This window comes from Panthera uncia, assembly GCF_023721935.1.
Source record: "Panthera uncia isolate 11264 chromosome E2 unlocalized genomic scaffold, Puncia_PCG_1.0 HiC_scaffold_20, whole genome shotgun sequence".
Taxonomy (NCBI): domain Eukaryota; kingdom Metazoa; phylum Chordata; class Mammalia; order Carnivora; family Felidae; genus Panthera; species Panthera uncia.
The window spans coordinates 11,545,873-11,569,375 of NW_026057589.1; the positions used below are offsets into that span (position 1 = coordinate 11,545,873).

At 43.5% G+C, this 23,503-nt stretch overlaps 1 protein-coding gene across 6 annotated transcripts in view; it reads left to right on the plus strand.

The window, feature by feature from the left end:
- PMFBP1 (polyamine modulated factor 1 binding protein 1) overlaps positions 1–23,503 on the plus strand; it is a 46,291-nt gene that overhangs the window by 16,080 nt on the left and 6,708 nt on the right. For 3 of the 6 annotated variants that reach the window (XM_049622523.1, XM_049622525.1, XM_049622526.1), the window contains exons 5-18: positions 1,834–2,055; positions 4,627–4,797; positions 5,795–5,905; positions 10,093–10,219; positions 10,311–10,468; positions 12,448–12,688; positions 14,670–14,859; positions 15,022–15,175; positions 15,810–15,977; positions 16,246–16,383; positions 21,024–21,188; positions 21,737–21,904; positions 22,213–22,383; positions 23,229–23,335. In XM_049622523.1, the coding sequence (XP_049478480.1) occupies positions 1,834–2,055; positions 4,627–4,797; positions 5,795–5,905; positions 10,093–10,219; positions 10,311–10,468; positions 12,448–12,688; positions 14,670–14,859; positions 15,022–15,175; positions 15,810–15,977; positions 16,246–16,383; positions 21,024–21,188; positions 21,737–21,904; positions 22,213–22,383; positions 23,229–23,335 (2,291 nt within the window). The remainder of the gene's footprint in view (positions 1–1,833; positions 2,056–4,626; positions 4,798–5,794; positions 5,906–10,092; positions 10,220–10,310; positions 10,469–12,447; positions 12,689–14,669; positions 14,860–15,021; positions 15,176–15,809; positions 15,978–16,245; positions 16,384–21,023; positions 21,189–21,736; positions 21,905–22,212; positions 22,384–23,228; positions 23,336–23,503) is intronic. The other 3 variants (XM_049622524.1, XM_049622528.1, XM_049622527.1) reach the window with 2 other exon arrangements.

The window sequence follows — 23,503 nt, forward strand, 5'->3', positions numbered from 1 at the left end:
GAGACTCTCTAGGATAGTGCTAAGATGGCTGGAGGTGGATGGTCTAGGACTATTTCGGGAACTGCAATTCTAGGGTCCTATCTTTTGGGTCCACCATCATCAGCTCCAGACTTCCATTTTTTAGGTCTCCTAAGATGGCTGCTGGAGCTCCAAACTTCACATCCTGTGATGGGGGCAAATAATCAGGATGGGGGCAAGGGAGGAGGAGGAGAGGAAAAGACACTCTTCTCTTTTAAGGACACCTTCCAGAAGCCCCACACAACACTTTCATTTATGCATCATGGGCCAGAGTTAGTCATATGGCTACAGCTAGTTTCTAGAAAGCCAAGGAAATGTATTTTAGTGAGGTGCACTGCCATCCCAAATGAAGTCAAGTTTCAACTATGAAGGAGGAGGGGGAAAGTTGATGTGGGATCTGGCAAGTAGCAGTCACTGACAAAGATCTCACACAAGGAAAGCATTGGAAAAAATTACTCTCAACATTCTGCCAAGTTTCCTCAAAACTTTGTTACTCAGTAGCATTAAACTTTGTGGAAGGTTGTGTTTCCCAACAGAGAGTCTACGACAAGGAAATGAATGGAAGTAGTTTATTCAGGAGGTGATCCCGGAGAGAGAGTGGGGAAGTGAGTCAAAGAAAGGCAGGAAGCCCATAAAGAAAATCACAAGACCCCTGCTGTGGGCACCTGGGGTTCATGCCCTCTGGAGAACCCTGGGAGAAAGTGTAGAACATGGTGATCCCATGCCAACCCACCCAGTCAGTGGTTGAAGGATGCACCTGAGGCTTTTAACTCCCCAGTACTTGTAACCTGCCTTGTCTTTCTCCTCTGCTTGAGTGGGCTCCTGAGGCCAGAGCATCCCTCAGGCAATGAGTTGAAGATGTTTGTGGTTGGAATGCATTTAGCATGCAAAGGAATGGTGAGTGCCAAGGGGATGTGAGCAAGTCACTGACAGCTTCGGTTATAGACATTTGAACATAAATATTCCTTTCCTCTTTCCCTTATCTAATAAACATCTCAAACTAAGTGACCTTTTCCTAAGAGGAACTTCAAATGGCAATAAATAGCTTAGACTTACAGAATGCGTTCTATCCAGTTTCTACACTGAACTATTTGAACCAAGATGAAACATTCCTTGATGACCCTCCCGCTCTTTTCTCCTTCAATACATATAACTCTAGCCATACAACCTAGCACACTCAACTCTAGACAGTTGTTTGCTAGTTATAAATCACATATTCCCCCAAATTATCCCCTCAACATATCCCCTCAACACCCAAGACATTGCTTATGAGCACTCAATAAATACCTGTCAGTTGTTTGACTAATTAACTGATTAGGAAGGAAAGGAATCTAGATAAGAATTGTGCAAGTCCCAGAGGAATTTGGGGTTGTTCCCCCATGGTCTCTCAGGAACTTTGCTGTGTGCATGAGGGGCTCCACTTTTTCTAAATTGATCTCTAGAGAATACCTGGGAAGGAAAGAATACTGGCATTTCAAGCCCTTAAAAAAATGGAGCTATAGAAATGCATTCATATTAATCAACTGACAAGTTGTTATTGAGTTTTTACTACATGCCAGGCAGAATGGGAAATAGAAAATGGCCCCTGCCTTTAAGAAGTTTACCATCCAAATAGGACCATCTTTTTTTTTTTATTTCTAATCATTAACATTCTGATATTGTATATCATAGCTTTTAAATCTGTGCTGGGCCTATTCTGAACATCTGGGCTTCTAGTTAAGACATAAGACTCCTCTGTGTGGGGTCTGATACCCGTGCTCTTTCCTCATGAGATGCCTCCATGAGTTCAGTGTGGTTTCATTCCTACACCAACAGGTGATTATCTATGAGGAGGAAATGGGAAATCATAATGAGAACACAGGGGAGAAGCTCCATTTGGCACAGGAGCAACTTGCTTTGGCCGAGGACAAGATCATCTCCCTAGAAAGGAGCCTAAACCTCTACAGGGATAAATACCAGACTTCCCTAAGCAACATTGAGTTACTGGAGTGCCAAGTGAAGATGTTGGAGGGGGAACTCAGCGGGATCGTCAGTCAGGTAGGACTCACCACAGACCACTCAGACCAGGCACTCCAGCAAGTGGACGTGCTTCCTGGTTGTCCCTGCTAACAGTCCCTGCTTCCTCTGAGGGAAACCCAAACCTTCAACCAGATGTCGTTCCCTCCCTTCAGTGTTGGAGCCCTCAGCTTTCAATTTCCAGCCTTTACATCTCCTTTAAGATTCCTCCCTAGGAATTTTGAAGCTCCTTAATTAATATAAAGATGCAGCATTTCTAATAACTGGACTCTCAAATCTTCCATGTTCTCATGGGGGGGTTCTGGCTGGGGGGCTCATGTAGGTCACAGGACTCATGCATACCATACCTCAGGGTCAAACGGGGAGAAACCCATAAAAGATAACAAAGAAGAGCCAAAATGCCTGAATCCCCTTTTTTTTCCTTTAATTGCTTTTTTTAATTACACAAGTAATACAACAATGTAGGCTCTCTAGACAGAATTACAGAGATTAAACTTGAAAGCCTGCCTTCAGCCTCCTCTACCCCACCCCCCCTCCTCCCCTTAGGTAATCATTTGAAAAATCTGTTGGGAATCTTCCTCAGTCTTTTGTTATACAGTTACATATATAAATGGTTAGGATTTTCTTTTTATATAAATGGGTCATTTCATAAATGTGGTTCTCCACCTTGCCTTTTAAATGTAGATCTTGACAATTTCCATTTCCTTGTATTCTATGGTATGACTATACCATCTACTGACCTATTTTGTCTATTACAAACAAGCTATAATGAACATCCTTATTCCTATGGGATAATTTCCTGAAGTAGGATTGCTGAGTCAAAGGATATGCTTATTTTTAATGTTTAAAGATACTTCTAAATTGAATGTCAAAAAGGTTCTCCCAGTTTACACCTTTACCAACAATAATAAAGGGAGCTTACTTCCTCTCACTCCCATGGTTATGTTTTCAGTCTTTTTACATTTTGCTAACCTGATGCATGGGGAAAAAAAAGTGTTTCATTACAGTTTTCATTTCCTTTAATTCTAACAGTTGCAGGTTGGGCTCCCCACCAAGCAGACTCTGAGACAAATTGGCAAGCAGTACATTTTGGTAGGGAGATCCCTGGGTATCAGCACCTGTGACAGGAAGGAGAAGGAAACAAGGTTGAGCAGGGGGAGAAGCTGAGCTGTGATGCAGTCCCAACAAAGGCCTTAGCCAACCCTGTGGGGAGCTCTGGGGCTGAACAGACCTTCAAAAGGGGCCCAAATTGGGGGAAAGGAGCTAACCGTCTAGCTCCATGTTGATCAGTTTTGAGTGTGAGCTGCCCCTAGGAAGAGGCATGACTTTGGGCAAAGCAGTTTTCTTCAGCCCAGGCAATCCCCAAAAAGGGCTGACAACTGAGGGCTGTCTCAGGGCAGACCTCCCAGCCCGGGAGGCACATCACAGTGCCCACACCTCCATGCTGACAAATATTGAGCACTGCTCATGAGTGTATCGGTCATATGGATATCTGTTTGATGAATTACTTATTTAAATCCTTAAACTATGTTTTAATTGGGTATTTAGTCTTCTGTGTATCAACTTACAGGAACTTCTTAATATACTACGTGTAATAGTGCTGTATTACATATGTGACAAATACCTTCTCCCAGTTTGTACCTTTTCATTTTACTTTACTAATGGTATTTGTCACTATATAGAAATTTTTTTTATTGTTTTAAAAAAAATTTTTAGTGTTTTTATTTATTTTTGAAGGAGAGAGAGCATGAGCAGAGGAGGAGCAGAGAGAGAGGGAGACATAGAATTTGAAGCAGGCTCCAGGCTCTAAGCTGTCAACACAGAACCTGATGCGGGACTTGAACTCACGAACTGTGAGATCATGACCTGAGCCGAAGTCGGACGCTTAACTGACTGAGCCACCCAGGCACGCCACTATACAGAAATTTTAAATTTTTATGGAGTTAAATCTCTGAGGCCTCCTTGATAGATTCGAGGTTTGATTTCATGCTTAGGAAGACCTTCTCTACCCCCAAGATCATAAAAGTTTACCTCATTTTCTTTTTAGCACTTTTGTAGATTTGTACTTCCATGTTTTTATCTTTAGTCTATTTGGAATTGATATAGATGGATAGAGAGAGAGAGAGAGAATCTACATATATAGGTAGATAGATAAATATAGATATACATAATTTTGTGTTTTCCAAGAGGGGTCTCCAGCTGTCCCAACTTGATTTGTTGAACCTCTTTCCCATTACTCTGAAGTGCCAACTCAGTATATATACCGATGTATATATATGTATATACATAAAATATCCCTGGAAGGATACCCCCCAAAATTGGTAACACAGACTGTCATAGAAGAAGAGAACTGGGTCATGGAGGGTCAAGATGGAAGACTAACTTTTCAGTGTATCCTCTTATGAACTGTTTGAAGTTTTCACCATGTGTATGCACTGGTTAATTTTTTTCTTTAACTTAGGGAGATATGATTCACATATATGAACATGAACTTTTAGAATATAGAGCAAAGAGATTTTCCGTGCTTCTGTTATTCTGAAGTTAACTCGAATATCATGAACAAAACCAACCCATTATTTCTAAATATCCCAGGACCCTGAGAATAAGGGTGACCATTCAAAGGTGCGTATATATACTTCTTCCTGCATGATTCAAGAGCATCAGGAGACCCTGAAACGACTGTCTGAAGTCTGGCAAAAGGTCTCTGAACAGGATGATCTAATCCAGGAACTTCGAAATAAACTAGCCTGCAGTAATGCTTTGGTAAGTGACTTCTAGAACATTTTTCTGAGACACCAAAAATAATGCCATGAAGAAAGAAAGGAGGGGAAAAGTGTCACCTAAAGTAATCTCTTTCCCCAAGACTCCTCAAATATCTTAATTATACTTGCCCCCACCTTTTGTTCATATTCTCCATGGATGCATCCCCCGAACCCACACTAAGTTCAAGATTCTAAAGAGACTTAAAATCTCTCACACAACAACCTAAGTGTTCATCAATAGGGAAATGGTTGAAGAAATTTTTTTTAAATGGTTAAAGAGATATCCATACTGTAGAGTAATATGCAGCCAAGAAAAAGTATTAAGTAGATCTGTAAGGACTGTGTAGAAGGATGTTTGTGATATATTGTTGAGAAAGGTTGCAAAATACTATGAGTAGTTCAGTTCCACTTTTGTTTTTTAAACTCTTTGATCATATTATGGAAGTACGTACAGTAAATTGCCCATAGTACCCACTGCCCCCTAGTGGAAGGGAGAGAAGGGAGACTAAATGGAGAGGAGATTTCACTTATTTTTGATGATTTGGGTTTTGTTTGAATTATTTTCAACCAACAAGAACAAAATTTTCATGCTTTTTAAATTTTTTTAAAGTACATACACATCCACCCACTGCGTAAGAAACTTCCTTCTTTAATTCTTGAACTTTGAATCCTGTCCTCTGATACATCAGGTATGTTTTTCCATCACAGTTTTTAAAGAACCTTCTGCCTCATAAACTAGACCACACAGAGGTTCAGGAGGGAGTCCAAAATGTGGCCACTGACAGACTTGAGACAAACCACTGCCTATGCCTTACTGAACCTTGATGTAAGATTGAGAACCTAATTCTTTCTCTGAACTAAGCTCACAGGAAGTGTGTGATAACTTGTATAATATTACAATGAACTTAGGCTGAAAAAAGGAACACCCTGCAAAATTAGTCTAGTAATAATCACATTCTGTTGATCACCCAGCATGACTGACCTATACTTATACGCAGGTTCTGGAGCGTGAAGAGGCTTTGATAAAATTACAAGCAGATTTTGCTTCCTATACAGCCACACACAGACATCCTCCTAGCTCCTCAGAAGATTGTGAAGACATTAAAAAGGTAGGCAAACTTTTGCTTATTTGTGCCTGGGGTGTCGAATGTAGTTGAGTTTGATTCTGGGTTTTCTTGCTTATTTTTCATTTCTGTATTTGTGTGACCTTGGTTGGCCCTGTCACAAAGATACTGTATGTAATGTATGCCAAGTCCCAACGAATGTGTCTGGCAGTATTCAATTTTGTGGCTGAATTTTGGAATTGCACCTGCTTCTTAACCCCCTTTCAACAGTACTCCTAAATAAGACAGAGACTCCTCTTGGCTTGCTAGGTTCAAAAGGACCATCCAGCTTTCCAATTTCTGGTTGGAGTTGAAGAACACCAAATTTAGGGAAGATTATCTATTCACAATCAGTCCTTTTTTTCAAAAACTCATTATTTTCAAAATTCAAAGCCATCTCAAAAATTGTTTCTAACAGTGAATAAGCATTTAAACCATGTAAACAAATAGCAAGATTTGACCAACTAGTAGCCAAAGCTAGGTTCAGTGCTCTCCTAGGTGAGATCTTTTTTTTTAAGTTTTCTTTTTTTTTGATGTTTATTTATTTTGAGAGAGAGAGAGAGAGAGATAGCAAGGGAAGGACAGAGAGAGGGGGAGAGAGAGAATCCCAAGCAGGCTCTGAACTGTTAGACCAGACATGTCATGACCTGAGCCAAAACCCGAGAGTCAGATGTTTAACCAACTGAGCCGCCCAGGTGCCCCTTAAGTTTTTATTTTCATTCCGGTTAGTTAACACACAACATTATATTAATTTCAAGTATACAATACAGTGATTCAATAATTCTGTACATCAGTTGGTGCTTATCATGACAAGTGCACTCCTTAATCCCCATCACCTATTTATTAACCCACTCCCTCACCCACCTCCCCTCTTCAGTTTGTACTCTATAATTAAGAATCTGTTCTTTGATTCTCTTTATCTCTATCTCTATCTCTTTTCCCCTTTGCTTATTTGTCTTGTTTCTTACATTCCAAATATGAGTGAAATCATGGCATTTGTCTTTCTCTGACCGACATATTTTGCTTAGCATTATACCCTCTCGTTCTATCCATGTCGTTGCAACTGGCAAGATTTCATTCTTTTTTGTGGTTGAATAATATTCCATTGTATATGGAATATACCATATCTTCTTTATCCATTCGTCAGTTGATGGTCATTTGGGCTGCTTCCGTATCTCAGCTAATTGTAAATAATGCTGCTATAAACATAGGAGTGCATGTATCCCTTTGAATTACTCTCCTTGTATTCTTTGGGTAAATACCCAGTAGTGCAATTGCTGGATCATAAGACAGTTCTATTTTTTTTTTTAATTTTTTTTTTAACATTTATTTATTTTTGAGACAGAGAGAGACAAAGCATGAACGGGGGAGGGGCAGAGAGAGAGGGAGACACAGAATTGGAAACAGGCTCCAGGCTCTGAGCCATCAGCCCAGAGCCCGATGCGGGGCTCAAACTCACGGACCGTGAGATCGTGACCTGAGCTGAAGTCGGATGCTTAACCGACTGAGCCACCCAGGCGCCCCAAGACAGTTCTATTTTTAAGTTTTTCAGGAACCTCAGGGGTGCCTGGGTGGCTCAGTTGGTTAAGCATCCAACTTCAGCTGAGTTCCTGATCTCGTGGTTCATGGGTTTGAGCCCCACATCAGGCTCTGTGCTGACAGCCCAGAGCCTGGAGCTAGCTTCAGATTCTGTGTGTGTCTCTGTCTCTGCCCCTCCCCTGCTCAGACACTGTCTCTCTCTCTGTCTCAAAAATAAATAAACATTTAAAAATCTAATTAAAAAAAAAAGTTTTTAAGGAACCTCCATACTGTTTTCCACAGTGGCTGCACCAGTTTGCATTTCCTTGGTGAGATCTTAAGTCAGTCATACCTGAACCTGGGATCCAAGGCAAAGGCAGCCACCTGAGGCCATACTGTGGGCAGGCAAAGGCAGGTAGCAGGGAGAGTGAACAACACATATAAGCTCTCCAAGAGTCCTCTACTGAAGGGATGGAGACTCTTCTCTTTCCAGGACTTTCTGACACCAGAAAGTTTAAATGAATGAAGGATCAGTATTGAATTTTGGAGTTCTTCCTTGGACATCTGTCAATATTTATTTTAAAGGTCAGTTCCATATTATTCACGTCCTGACCTACAGCAAGATCTCATAACACTCCTGGGTTTTTTGTCTGAAAAATGTCTTTATTTCTCCCATACGCTTATTTTTTATAATGGCAAAAATACATATAACATTAAATTGCCATCTTAATCACATTTAAGTGTACATTTTAGTCATGTTAAGTTATATTCACATTGTTGTGCAACAGATCTTTAGAACATTCTCATCTTGCAAAACCAAAACTCTATATCAATGAAACACTAATGCCTTTTTACCACTACATTTTTTAAATTGATGCAGACTTCCCTATGAAACAGACTATACTTTCCACTGCCATTTTATGTGTCCTATCCAAAGCTTTCATGTTACCTGGATGTTCTATTAGGAATGGCACTATCCAGGTCCCAGCTGGCCTGGCATAGAGTGAGCCTTTTTTTTTTAAGTTTATTTATTTATTTTTAGAGAGAGAGAGAGCAAAAGAGAGCAGGTGGGGTAGAGGCAGAGAGAGAGAGAGAGAGAGAGAGAGAGAGAGAGAGAGAATCCCAGGAAGGCTTTGCACTGTTGGCTCAGAGCCCGATCCAGGGCTTGAACTCATAAACCACAAGATTGTGACCTGAGCCCAAGTCAGACACCTAACCAACTGAGCCACTCTGGCACCCCATAGAGTGAGCTTTTGAGCCTCTGCAGTGCCCACACCTGGATCATATGGTGATTACCCTATATTCCTCCAGTTGTCCCCTGCCCTGCCCACCTTCATGCTGCAGTCTCCTCTTCCTGACAACTCTGAAATCACATAACTCTCCCTTGATGTCCAGATGACTAACTGCTCCTCCTCGACCACATCTTCCTACCTTCTCTTAGTTACAGCCTCCTGCTTCGGGGTAAAAAGCCAAAGTCCTTGCCTGAGGACTACAAGCCCCCCATGATGCTACCACCCACTGACCTCTCACCTCATGTCCCCCTACTCTCTCCATCACCTATCCCTCTAACCACATGACCTCCCCATGTTCTCTCCCCAAAGTCTGGTCACCGGCTAGTTCCCCTGTCTGCAGATACCTAGAGACACTGCAGCATGGCTCACTCCCTGCTCAGAGACACTTTCTCAGTGGGGCCAACCTGTCCATTCTATTTATAATGACAACCCCATCCCCCCATACACCCCCATTCCCCTCTTGCTGCTCTGTTTCTTCCATAGCACCTATCAACTGTTAACATTGTCTGCAAGTGACTACTTAGGCTCTTTGTCTGTCTCACCCCACTGTAAGGTCAGCTCAATGGCAGCAAGGATTCATGTCTGTGGGGTTTTTGTTCCACTGTCCCCAGCACTTAGGATAGTGCCTAGCACATAGTAGGTGCCCCATCAATGACTGTCAATTGTTACAGGGCAGAAGGAGACAGGGCCTAGTACATAGTAGGTGCTCCATCAGTGACTGTTGATTGTTACAGGGCAGAAGGGCTGGAGGCTTTTGTGCACATTCTACATGAGGATGCTAAGTCTGCCACATTTTTTTATTATTTTAATGTTTTTAAATTGAGATATAATTGACATACTTTAAAACTCACTGTTTAAAGTATACAGTTCAGTGGTTTAAAAATAGTCACAAGGTTGGGCCACCATCCCCACTAATTCCAGAATATTTTTATCACTCTAAAAAGAAACCCCATATCCACGAGCAGTCACTCCCCATCCTCCTTCCCTCAGCCCCTGGCACCTACTATTCTTCTCTGTTTCTCTGGATTCACCAGTTCTAGACATTTGGCAACTTAAATGTTTGTTTATTTATTTTGAGACAGAAAGAGAGAGAGAGAGAGAGAGAGTGTGTGTGTGTGTGTGTGTGTGTGTGTGAGAGAGAGAGAGAGAGAGAGCAGGGGGAGGTGCAGAGAGGGAGGGAGAGAGAGAATCCCAAGCAGGCTCTGCACTGTCAGCACAAAGCCCAACACGGGGTCAATCCCACAAATGTAAGATCAGGACCTGAACCAAAATCAGTGGGATGCCTAACCGACTGAGCCACCCAGGTTCCCTGAGAGTCACCATTTTAGAAAGCACTGTTCCCCCATATCCTCATCCCGCCCTGCTCCTTTCCCATCTGCCCAGATACTGAAGCACTTGCAGGAGCAGAAAGACAGCCAGTGCCTGCACGTGGAGGAGTACCAGAACCTGGTGAAGGACCTGCGCATGGAGCTAGAGGCCGTGTCCGAACAGAAGAAGAACATCATGAAGGGTGAGCCAGGGAGCAGTGGGGGCTGGGCAGGAGGCAGAAGGAAGCCGGAGGCCCCCTCTGAGCGAGAAACACATGCCCCATCCCACTGTAGACATGATGAAGCTGGAGCTGGACTTGCACGGGCTGCGGGAGGAGACATCCGCCCACTTGGAGAGGAAGGATAAGGAGGTCATCATCCTGCAACGGCGGCTGCAGGAGCTACAGATCCAGTTCACTGAGACCCAGAAGCTGGGTTTGAAGAAAGACAAGGTAAGGCAAGAGGAGCCCTCTGGGTAGAGCCACCAGTGGGACAGGTGCGAGGCTGGACCCCGGCCAGAGCAGGCCCTGCAGCTCTGTACCCACGCCCTGTGACAGCCCAGGGACCGTCAACACAGGAGCAGTGAGACTGTGGGGTCCTTAGGCCCAGAGGCAATTCTGAGCACTTCTTTGGGATTTCTCATAGCACATAATAAATAAATAAAATACTTTTGTTTGTACTTGATAGTGGAAAGAAATTCTGGAATGAAATATGGCCTTTTATAGCAACGTGGATGGAACTGGAGAGTGTTATGCTAAGTGAAATAAGTCATACAGAGAAAGACAGATACCATATGTTTTCACTCTTATGTGGATCCTGAGAAACTTAACGGAAGACCATGGGGGAGGGGAAGGAAGAACAAAAATAAAAGTTAGAGAGGGAGGGAGCCAAAGCATAAGAGACTCTTAAAAACTGAGAATAAACTGAGGGTTGATGGGGGGTGGGAGGGAGGGGAGGGTGGGTGACGGGTATTGAGGAGGGCACCTGTTGGGATGAGCACTGGGTGTTGTGTGGAAACCAATTTGACAATAAATTTCATATTTTAAAAAAGAAATTCTGTAAGGTAAACTTATTATGAATTTCAAGAAATTTCAATTTATAAAATGACAAATATCTTATGAATATGCAAATAAGGCAGTTTGAAAATACTAATGGAACTATGCCTTGGAAGATCTGTAATTGCCAACATAAGTCAAGGTCCTGGAAAAGCCTACGAATGGAAGTAAGGACAGAAAGGTTGTGAAACCAATGCAAGCTTGTGTAGTCAGTGCTATTCCAACTCTAAACTTCCATCAGAGCTAATAGAAATCATCCAACCCATTGACTGGCTGGTCATTCAAACCTCCCATTTGAAGGTCTAGAGGGGATCCGTTAGTCAAAATGGAAATATCGGAGAGATGATCACAAGAGGCAAGGAGTCTGGGTAAACAGATTTGAGTCATTCATATATTCAGTCAACAAATATTTTTGAGTTCCTGTGGTATGCCAAGCACCATTCTAGGCATTAAGAATATAATAACACAGGGGTGGCTGGGTGGCTCAGCTGGTTAAGTGTCTGACTCAGTTTCAGCTCAGGTCATGATCTCACATTCCTGGGATTGAGGCCTTTGTCAGGCTCTGCGCTGATGGCCTGGAGCCTGCTTGGGATTCTCTCTCTCCCTCTCTCTCTCTGCCCCTTCCATGCTCAAGCTCTTCCCCTCTCTGTCTCTCTCTCTCTCTCTCTCTCAAAATAAATAAGTAAACATTTTTAAAAAGAATATAATAACACATGCAACATCCCTACTCCCCTGGAGGTTACATTCTAATACCAAGAGACAGACGATAAACAAATCACAGAACTAATATATAATATAATGCCAATATCAGGTACTGATAAATTCTTACAACAGCTTTGTGGCTATTTCACACAGGGTGGTCAGGGAAGGCCTCTGTGATAAGGTAACATTTGGGCAGAGATTTGAATGAAGTGAGGGAGCCACCCAGGCAAAGGTCTTAAGGAAGAATATTCCAGGCAGAGGGAGTAGCAAGTGCAAGAGCCCCCTTATACGGCAGTCTGCTTAGAATATTCTAGGAGATAAGCTGAAGGCAAGAGGGGTAGGGGTGCCATGAGGTGAGGTCAGACCAGATCATGAGCATCCTGGGAGGTCATTGTGAGGACTTTGGCCTTTTACTAAGTGAACGCGGCTATTGGAGGGTCTGAGTAGAGGCAGAACGAGATCTGACTTAAACTTTCAGAGACCCCACCCTCCACCCCTTCCCTGGCTGCTGCGTTGAGGGCAGCCTGAGTTAAGGCAGGAAGCAGAGGTAGGAGACTACTGTGATGTCCACGCAAGAGAAGACGGCGGCTGGAGAGGACTCTAGACAATCTCTAACTGGCCTCACCAGGGCACTACTGAGGCCTCTATCAGCATCCACATTTTGCTTTCCTCAGATCCTCCAAGAGAAAGATGAGATGTTGCACGAGCTTGAGAAGGAATTGGCCCAGGTTCAGAACAGCCTCATGAAAAAGGAGATGGAGTTGGAGAAGCAGCAACGAATGACAACAGAACTTGAAATCACCATCCAGGAGGTAAAGCAGGATAAGTCCAGGGCAGAGTGTGGAGCCCTGCAGGCCGAGATCCAGAAGCTGAAGGACTGTCTTGAAGATGCTCAACAGCAACAGAAGCTGATTGGTAAGGCCCCGGCAGGCAGTGTCCCTGTCCCCAGCACACTTCAAACCCACAGGGCCAGAGCAGTCCCCTTTTTTCTCTAACGGGCCACTTTCCTCTCCTTCCTCCACTTCTTCGCTCCAAACCTTCAGTGACCTCAGGTACATCTCCCAGGGATCACAATGCCCTCTCGAGCTCCTGCATGCACCCCTAACTGGGAAAGTGGACTACTGAGCTCACATGCCCACCGCCTTCCCAACTGCCTCAGATGAAGGTCTTCTCTCCCCATCCTGGGGAGGACAGGTCTCTATATTCTGCTTCAGTGCACTGCTTTCCTCCCCATCTTCTCCAGGACCTTCATCATACAATTTACCTCTCCCCTCCCTGGTTTAGACACATTCTCTCCCCTTTTTTTTTTTTTTTTTTGCCTCCAAACGCATCCTTTGCTGTGTAGCCTGCACTGTCAATTGTGTCCTTGCTCCACTGCTGAGACTGCTTTCTCAGAGGTGGCCGATAACTTGTTGCCCTGGGTAAGGGGTTCCTCTTGGGGTGATGAAAAATGATCAGAAATTAGACACTGATTATGGTTGCACACCTTTGAGAGTATTCCAGAAGCCATGGACCTGTATGCTTTAAGGAGTTCAATTTTATATTATGTGAGTGACATATCAATTTCGGGGGAAGAAAGGGTCCCAAGTGTAGCCTCCTTCCTCCCCTCCTATAACAGTGTGTGTCTGTGTGTGGTTGGGCTCCCACATTCAACCATTGTTTCCCAGCTTTGGAGACATAACAGGTCCCTTCTTTCACAAACGTCACCATTGTTTCCTCTTTTCCCTCCTTCTCTGGCAGTAGTCACCTGCCCCTTACATTCTGCCCTCCTCCCTCTGCTCTAGTTCTCTGGACAACTCTAGAACCTAGAGCCCCCACCCTGACTTGGCACCTGTGGTCACTCGTTTTGGAGAGCAGCCCGCTCTGGGCTTTAGCCCTCTAATTCTTCATTCCCAAAACTGAAACTGTTCTCTTCCCTGCTTAAAAACAGAAAATCTTCCTTCTTCTTCCAAGTTATATAATTATTTCTGTAGTGATACCATCTTTCTTCCAGTCTCCAAGGCTGAAAAACAGAGACTAGGGTGAGGTTGAAGTTAGAAACAAAAGTAGAAACTTTAGTATATAGGAGCATATTCTGGTGTAGACAAACTCCGGTAAGCAACGTATTTGAGGTTTCTCCCTTTACACCCAGTGGGGGCAAAGGAATGGACTAATATTTGTAGGAAGTCTTTCCCCACTTAATACATTCTAGTTTTCCTAAAATAGTCTTTTCTTTATGCCAGGTCCCTGCTCAAGAACCCACTAAATTAACTCTGAACATTCTCTCTGGCTTTCCAAGTGCTCCAAAGCCCTCTCTTGTCCGTGTACCTGCTCAGCTGTCTCCCGGCACCCCTTCCCACTTTTCTTTCCAATCAAACCAGTCTCTTCCCATCCTCTTCCCACATGCCTCCCCTGTTCCCTTCCCATGTGTTTGCTCTAACAATCCCCTCATCTGGAATTCCTTTCATCCTCCTCATTCTCAGGCTCAGCGCAACTTCTATTCCTCCATAAGTCCATCCCCACCAATCTTGCTTCACAGGAGTTCACAGTGAGTGCACGCTTACTGTGTCCTCTATGTCGTGTGGGCCAGTCTGTCTCCCTGACTAGACTCTAAACTCCATTAGGGTCAGGATTTGTCCATAATGACAGGATGAGTCACATAAGAGATACCAAGCAGTTTATATTGATTTGTTGAACTTTAGTCCAGAAGCAGGCCATGGCTGGGGGATAGCTGAAGATGGATAATTCAGCAGAGTTCCTTAGGAGTGATAATGAAATGGAGAGAAATGAGGGCAGGTTGGAAATTGAGGTAGGGCACAAAATGAAGGAACAGACTGGTCTTATTTGGGAGTCTGGTCTTCATGCACACTCCCTCCTCACATACACAGGTGCCTGGCTTGTCCCCTGTGTTCTGCAGCTCAGCAAGCAGCCCAGTATAAAGAAGAGGCCCTTCTGGCAAAGAGTAACCTAGAGGATTCCCAGAGGAAACTGCAAAGCTACCTATTCATGGAGAAGCAGAAGACGGAGACCATCCAGGAGCTGCAGAGAGAACTTCAGAAGCTGCAGAAGGATTCCTTGATGGCCGGAGAGGAACTCGCACCCAACAGGTACCACCACATCACCTCTAGAGAAAGGCTCTGTCCGTTGCAAGCCAGCCAGGACACCGCGGCAGCTGCCCGGGAGTGGGCCAGCAAGCCCCGTGCGGGTGGCTCATGATCCGCCAACATAGACACTGAGTCTGTCCTCCTGTTGTTGCCATGTTGCTTTAGGAAACGGATAGAGGAGCTGACGTCAGAACTCTCTGAGGCCCGGAGGAAGCTTGAACATTCAGAGAAGGAAAAGAGGCAGTTTCAGAAGACAACAGCTGAGCAGGACGCGAAGCTGACTGACCTGCTAGATCGTCTAAAACTCCTTCAACACCAGGTATAAAGGGCAAGCAGGCTGCCAGCTCAAGCATTTGCTCTGCTCCGGATTAAATATATTAGTCTTTATTTGGGAAGATGCCACCACCAATCCATTCAAACTCATTGTCCAGAGTTTGTGTTAGAAAAGCTAAGCCAGCCTGTCAGCTCTACTTCCCATGACCAATAATAAGCACTTTCAAGGGCTAAGCTTAAAAACAGTCAGAGGACAATGTTGGGTGTTTTTTTTTTATAGGGTTCAAAAGCCATCCCTGTCAGTCATTTTAAAGTCTTTGATCTCTGAATTATTCTTTCTGTGCTTTTCTAAGATTTTTTTAAAAACTTTATTCAAAGAGGTTTTTATGTAGAAAGATTTAGTGAGTAAGTGGGAGAGAAGGCTGATGCTGTGGGAACTGGATCTGTAAATAAAATAAGTTGGTATATCTAATTGAACCAAAAAAAATGCTGAACATCAGAGGAATCTGTTATTATCTATGCTAAATAACCAAGGAGTTGCCCTCATGTTTATTTCAGCCATTCCCTTTATACAATTGTCAGGGGAAGGGGGTTTTGTTTTGTTTTGTTTTGTTTTTTGTTTTGTTTCGAAAGTGTAGAGCCTTAAGACTGTCTTTCAGGCCAGTCTCTTTACTTCTCAGCATAGGGAGCAAGCCTCCGCCAAAAGCAATCTAGAAGAGGAGCTTCAGGAGGTAACAAGATTAGTGGAGGAGAAACGGGAGCAGTTGAAAAAGAGCAAAGAACAGGAGAAGTTGCTGGAGCAAGAGCTCGAGACATTCCGACAAGAGGAAAAAAGGAAAGAAAAGATGGTGAGAAGGAGAACCCAAGAAGAGCTGGGTCATGAATCCGGGCAAGACTTGAGCCCCACTGAGCCTAGTAGGATACAGAGGCCATGGGGACTCAAATCTCAGGAGAGAAGGGGGAGGGAAGGTGAGAAAGGCAAGTGAGGAGGAGAGAGAAGGGCCAAGAGAAGGCAGGCTGCAGGATGGAGCTACAGGCTGGGAAGGGGGAGCAGGCTTCTAAAGGAATCTGAGGTAACACCTCTTTTCTGGGCTTTGTTCTCTAATGGGGGAGCAGACAAAGGAAAATCTGAGAATATTGGAGGAGGAAAATGAGAATGTCAAAGCACAGTTAATGCAATATTCCACGCAACTGGATTCCTCTCTCAGCAAACAAAACGCCTCCCAGCAAATGATCCAAGAGCTAAATAATGAGGTGAGTTGGCAGAAACCCCGAGGGAGCAAGAAAGTTAAATGCTGTGACCCTTGACCTGAAATCGGACCTGTCTCTCTTCCACCACGGAAACACGGCTAACGGCCCAGCCCACGAGCGTCATCCGTGATGCCTGTAGCTCCACTTCTCTCCTTGAAGTCGTAACCCTTCCGCACCCATTTGCTCAGCCAAAGAAATGTTTCTTCCACGTGTGGAAGGTCTTATTTAATATCTGCTGGAGCTCCCAAACTACCTGGGCTTTGGCAACAAGTATTCCACTACAGCATTTCAGACCAGAGTTGGGTGAGTCCATGGCTTGGAGCACTTTGCTAGGGTACACTTCCAAAAATAGTGCCAAAGCTCAAAAAGGGGATGGAAAGAGAGACAGTTCTTTATCATCACACAAATGAAGAGGAAAGAAAAATGTAAATGGTACCTAACGTATGCAAGGTACTGTGCTTGACGTCAGGCATAATTTATTGACTATTTAAGTCCTTCACATGCCTTCCATCTGCTTTACTCCCCACAACATATAGATTTCTATGATCCTCATTTTACAGAGGAAAGAAAGGCTGAGGCTCAAAGTAACTGATTACTAAGTGATGAGCTGGACCAGTATTTGAACCTGGATCATCTAGCTCCAACACTAACCTCTTTCCCCTTCATCATGAATGTCAATACTTTCCCCCAACTGAATATATTTCATCTTTCTGCAAGAAACAAATACAGCGTCTTGATGGGTGGTCTTTCGGGTTGCAAACGAAAGACCAAGCAGCCGTCATTCCTTTATAATTTAAGAAGAAAAAATGTTAACCTTAAAAGACTATGGACTATGCAAAGTATAAGAATAGCACTGCCTAGTGGTGCCTGGGTGGCTCAGTCAGTTAAGCGTCCGACTTCAGCTCAGGTCATGATCTCTCCGTTCATGAGTTTGAGCCCCACATCAGGCTCTGTGCTAACAACGCAGAGCCTGGAACCTACTTCGGATTCTGTGTCTCCCTCTCTCTCTGCCCTCCCCCACTCACACTCTGTCTCTCTCTCTCTTAAAAATAAATAAACATTTAAAAAATAATTTAAAAAAGTAATAGCACTGCCCAATAGAACTTTCTGTGATGATGGAAACATTCTATATTAGAGCTCTCTTGTATACTCTATCTACTAGCCACATGTGGCTGTTGAGTGCTTGGAATATGGATTAGTATGACTAAGGAACTGAATTTTTTTTTAATTGTTTAAATGTTTATTTATTTTTGAGAGAGAGAGAGACAGACAGAACGGGGAAGGGCAGAGAGAGATGGAAACACAGAATCTGAAGCAGGCACCAGGCTCCGAGCTGTCAGCACAGAGACTGACACAGGGCTCGAACCCACAAACTGCAAGATAATGACCTGAGCTGAAGTCAGTCGCTCAACCAACTGAGCCATCCAGGCGCCCCAGGAACTGAATGTTTAATTTTAATATTAACTAATTTTAGTTTTATTTAAATGTAACTAGCCTTATGTGGCTAGTGGCTACCATATTAGACAACACAGAGGCTGACGTTTCTGGAGTTTTGTCCTCCAGAGATATAAATCTCTCCTTTGCTGTGGTCCAGAGTTGATCTTTGAATTACTGAGATCCCTAAGGAACCTCCCTAAATATAAGGGGTATTACCTAAATATTTAATATGCACCTGTTATCATGTTTGCCAAAAGAAAGATAGCCATTAGAAGTAAAAAGTATTAATTTCAGAATTCCTTTGATGGAAACCAGGAGGCTAGAGGGGTTTTTTTGGTGTGTAAGCATGTTCAACTTTTTAAAAGCATACCTCACATATAGTAGATGTATTGTCAATTGAAACAGTCATTAGAAAGAGGTTTAGTTTCACATTCTAAAATGCATTTTCTTTCATCAGCACTCCTTGTCTTAATTTTCAAATTTCCCATCTGAAAGCAATAGATCCTGAGATTTTTTTTTCATCTCTTTGATTCTAGGACATTTTTCCACCATATTTTATAATTAATTACTGTTAATAAGAAAGCTAATTTATTTTATATATTTATTATGTATTTGGACATTTTACTGAACTCACTTCTAAGCAGTAATAATTTTTCATTGTTTCTCATGGATTTTTTAGATGGATGGTTATGTCATTTGCAAGCAACAACAATTCTCTAAACTTTTGTAATATTTATTCTTTTTTTTTTCCTTATTGCATTAGATAGTACCTACAATTTAGTGTTCAACAGTAGGATCCTTTTCTTGCTTTGAACATTAATGGAACCCATCTGTTTCAGTATGATGTTCTTTATAATGTGGTGAATGAAATTAATTAATTGATCCTAATTTGGGCCCATCATTACATTCCTAGTATGAGTCCTAACTGTGTGTCATGTATTACTCTTTTAATACAATACTTGGACTATTCTAGGAAGTAAAATAAGGTCAGTATGATGGAAGTGTAGTAATCGAGGAGGATATTGGTATAGGATGAAAGTAGAAACATAGTTAGGGGTGGACATTATGGTCTCTGTTAAGCAATTTGGAGTTTTATTATTAGAGCAATGAAAGGACATTGATGACATTTCCTCAGAAGAGCAGGTGAGGTGATTTGATCTAAGTTTTCAAAACATAACTGTGACTAATGTGTGGAAATGGATTGCAGAGAGGAGTAGGTATGGAAGTGAGGAGACTATTGCCATTCAAGCTAGAGTTTTAGCAAATTCACGATGTGTTTTGGCAGCAAAATTAACCAGACTAACAACGGACTGAATGTGAGAAGAGAGGAATCAGGATGACTTAGTGGAACTCACCTGTAAAACCTTCCAGGCCTAATGCCTTTAGCAAGGGAGAGAGTATATCTTTATGAGAACTCTTATCAAAACTCCTTGATTCTATAATTTATGTATAACTACATATATGTCTCCAGTACCTTTCTCCAAGCTAAACCACTGAAGTTAGAGAAATTTAAAATAGAGCCTCCAAACTCCAGTGGACTTTTAGTTCTTAACAGCCTTCCCAACTTACCCCTTTCTCCTTAAAAAAGCATATCTCTCCTTTGTCCCCCAGACTTGCCTATGGTTTTGCCACAGCTTGTTTGTCCTGGATTGCAATTCTCTTTCATTCCCAAATAAACCTATCTTTTGCTGGTAAAATTTTAAAAAATAAATAAAGCAATAAATAAATAATATAAATAATAAATAATACATATTTATTACATATAAATAAATAATACAAAATTAATTTAATTAAGCTTCTATTTTAGCTTCTAGCATCATTGTGATTTATGTCCCACCCTTCTTTTCAATATCTCACCTCTGTGGTTACACATCTTGATTTGGCCACCATTTATTGAAAACTTACAATGAATCCCATACAGTGATTCCCCTGGTTTACTGGGAAGACCCAGATGACTTCATGTTTTCAGAAGTCCCCAAACAAGATGTACTTCTTTTTCCAGAAGACCAAATTATTCCATCTTTAGAAATGGTTTCACTCCCAGGACATGTAAATATAGGGTCAGAAGTGCAATCTAACACTTCTCATCTCACTAATTCCTAGAGTCAAAGATACTCAAAATTCCATCTGAAACAGTAATAAACTTGAAGCCCTGAGCAGCTACTGAAGAAAACCCAACAGAGTGTGTTTCTGTGTATATGGCCACATAGAAGATGTGGGTGTATTGAAATACTAAAGAACAGATAAAATACCAAAGAACAGAAGTTGGGCATGTGAATTTCTAAGGTCTCTCTCCTGCTTCTGGACTTGGAAGTAGATCTCTGCCCTGTACTTAGAAATATTTAATAAGATGACTAGTTACTTAGCATGTTCATGATCATACAGCTATATAGTAATGTATACCTTACTAAGCCCTTTTTACCTACATAATCTCATTTGATCATCACCAAAATTCTACAAAACCATTGAAAGTATCCTGGTTTGCAGAAGAGGAAACTGAGGCTAAGAGAGATTAAGTAAATGACAGAACCTGGACCTCTAACTCCAGATCTTAATTCCTTTTAGCTTTGGCATGAATACTAAGTTTACAACAAGGACTTTGGTTTTTAAACACACTTCTACCATAACTATATGTTCAGTGTATCCCTAATTCCAAACATTGCCGTGTATAATATTACATTCAATCAAAAAAATTATTTAGTATTTACTGAGCACATATTATGTGCCATGCCCTGAGCTATATAGGCAGTGGTGATACAGCAGTGAAGGAAGCACACACAGTCCCACTCTCATGGTGTATCAAGTCTAGTGGATTATGTCAGGAACTAAGAAATGCACAAAATGTACAAATGAAATGTTGTATCATGTCTCTTAACCTAGAATTGAGTTCCAGCTCTTTATCAAAGGCTACAGAGTCTGTGAAAGGGACTATTCATGTGCTTGATACATCATGGTCCAGTACTGCCAGTACTCTTTGTATCTGGGGGACTTGCTAACTTAGAAGGGGAGTGTCAGGGGAGGGGTGAAGAAGAGCCTGGAAAGGCAGCTGTTCCTTTTATAACAGTGAGAGGAGGGTGTAGGCCTTATCACAGACTGCTCTGCAGGCTAGTGCAGAGAGAAGAGAGCCCAGCTCTTATCCATTTCCTACAGACAGAGAATGCCTCTACTGGCATAAATCTTGACAGTGATATTTCCCCTCCCTAAAGCTAGTCCTTCAGAAGGAGGCCTTAGAGAGTCTGCAGGTCCAGCTGGACAAGAGTGTGCAGAAAGAGAAGCAATATCTCCAGACCATGGTCAGTAAAGAAGCCTATGAGGAATTGTCCAGAAAGTCACTCGCCTGCCAAGATGACCTGACACAAGCTCTGGAGAAGGTAAGCCATACCCTCTCATCTCCAGGACTGTTTTGGGGAAAGAAACATCTGAGTAGCATGAGAGATGTAAGAGTCAATCCCCTGCGTGACTGGCTGCCACCAGGACCATCTGCAAACCCTTGCACAAGCTGGGATATCCTTCCAGAGAAGGCCTGCTTCCTCTTAATGAGGCTTCTTTTGAGGGGAGGAAGAGGAGGCAAAGATGGAGGCCAAATCCAATCAGTCTTTCTGGCCACAAGTGACCCAGGGGCGAGGATTTCCCAAAACCTAGATTGTCTGGGTAATTTGTGCCCCACTCTGTACCAATCATGCCTAGCTGATCAGTTCATAGAATTGGAAAAAGAGGAAACAGGAAGAAAGGGAGGATGTAGAAAACCAACCATTGTCACTTCCCACCCCTCTCTGGGACTCTAGGCAAGTGACTGGGTGTCTCTGCCACCCTGAACAGAGAGGATGGGGAGGGACTGGAATGCTTCTCCGTTCAGCACCCAACAGAAAGGGCTAAATGGCTTTGACAGCCATTCTCATCCCCTTTGTCTTTGTGGAAGCTCAATCATGCGACCTCGGAGACCAAGAGCCTGCACCGAAGCTTGGCACAAGCCCAAGAGAGGAAAGTTCAGCTGGAAGATGAAATCATTGCTTATGAGGAAAGGATGAAAAAGCTCAACGTGGAATTAAGAAAACTGCAGGGGTTCCATGAGCAGAGCGAGCTAGAGGTAGGAAGCAGTCAGGAGCTCAGGCTGCCTTCCTGTTCCAGGTCGCCAAGGTCTCCTCTTGCCCCTCGAACTCTTTAGCACTGAGCCATTCCGTTCGGCTGACCGGTTCCCTCCCTCCACTTGGCTGGCTCAGCGAGCCTCAGGCAGAGGAGGCAACGGTCAGAGCGGGGGCGCCCTCTGCTGGTACTGGAAGTAAACTGCCCCCTGAGGAGTCCCCAAAGCTGAGAAAGCTCTCTTAGGCCTTGTCACGGGTGCTCTGGTGTCAGGGCCGCAAGCCCGGGTCTCCCTTCTCACTTTGCGCCCCTGAGCAGGTGCATGCCTTCGACAAGAAGCTGGAGGAGATGAGCAACCAGGTGCTGCAGTGGCAGAAGCAGCACCAGAGCGACCTCAAGATGCTGGCAGCTAAAGAGGAGCAGCTTAGGGCCTTCCAGGAGGAAATGGCCGCCCTGAAGGAGAACCTCCTGGCAGACGAGAAGGAGGTGGGTACTCCTCAGCTTCTGACACCTCCTCCCAGACCCTCCCAACACATCCACGACCACCAGGATACCAAACAGCCCTTGTGGGGATGGGGGCACCTAAGAGCTAGGCAAGGACACCCCCAGCCCACACTCTATTCAGTGTGAAGCAGGGTCTCAATGTTCTAAGTCCCATAGCAGTTGTTTCTACCCAACTGTTTTCCTTTGTTGCCTTTGTTGACAGCGATATTGAGCAGAACAAAGGCCTATTCCAGGGAAGAGAGTGCCATCTCCCTGTCAGGTATACCAGCTGCCCTGACTTAGATAACCCACAGGGCAGTCCCCCTCCAGAGCCCATCCTGACACTTTCACTTACCCTGTAGTAGAATCTGCTAAGAGATCTTTGGGCATGCCCTATGCCCTGGTCCCTGAGCAGTGAAGTGCATGGTAGGAGGCCACAGGATATCTCAGGGTAGCAACAGGGCCTTAGCTTGCATTAAAAAAAGGGGCATCCATTCCTCAAGATATTTGTTTTTCCATCTGTTAAAAAAAAAAAAAAAAAGGCGGCTTAATGTATTGCTTTTGTAGAACAAACTGTTTTAATGCCTTTGCCCAAAAATCATTATTGTAAGCATACATGTGTCCTTTGTCTCTACTGTAAATGGTGCCCTGGCAGAGATGTCACCTTGTGTGCCTGTACTGCTGGAGGCAGAGGTTCTGCTGTGGCAGTCCCAACTCTGGCCTAGGGGTTGGATGGCAGAATCAATGTTTCTTCTTCCAGGAAGAGAGAAGAGGCCTGATTTAGAAGTAAGGAGATGACAGGCCTATGCTCCCACCCCTAACCATCTCCTTTTCTTCTTGTACCAAAGCCCTGTTGTGTGCCCCAGAGGTCTGCACCTAAAGATACTACCTGTAGGCTGCACCAAGAGAATGATCAGATTATGTCCAACATGGAGCAATGGGCAAAAGAGCAGAAGTAAGTAAGGGAGAAAAAAGTAAGGCAGGGCTCCAGGGCCTGGGCTGAGCTGAGAACCTGCACACACACTGCCCTCTGGGGACATGGATCCAGTATCAGCCCACATTCAGAGGCTGGGAATAAGATGGAGGGGCCTCAACTAGTCAGTCAGAATCAGAAAGATCTGCT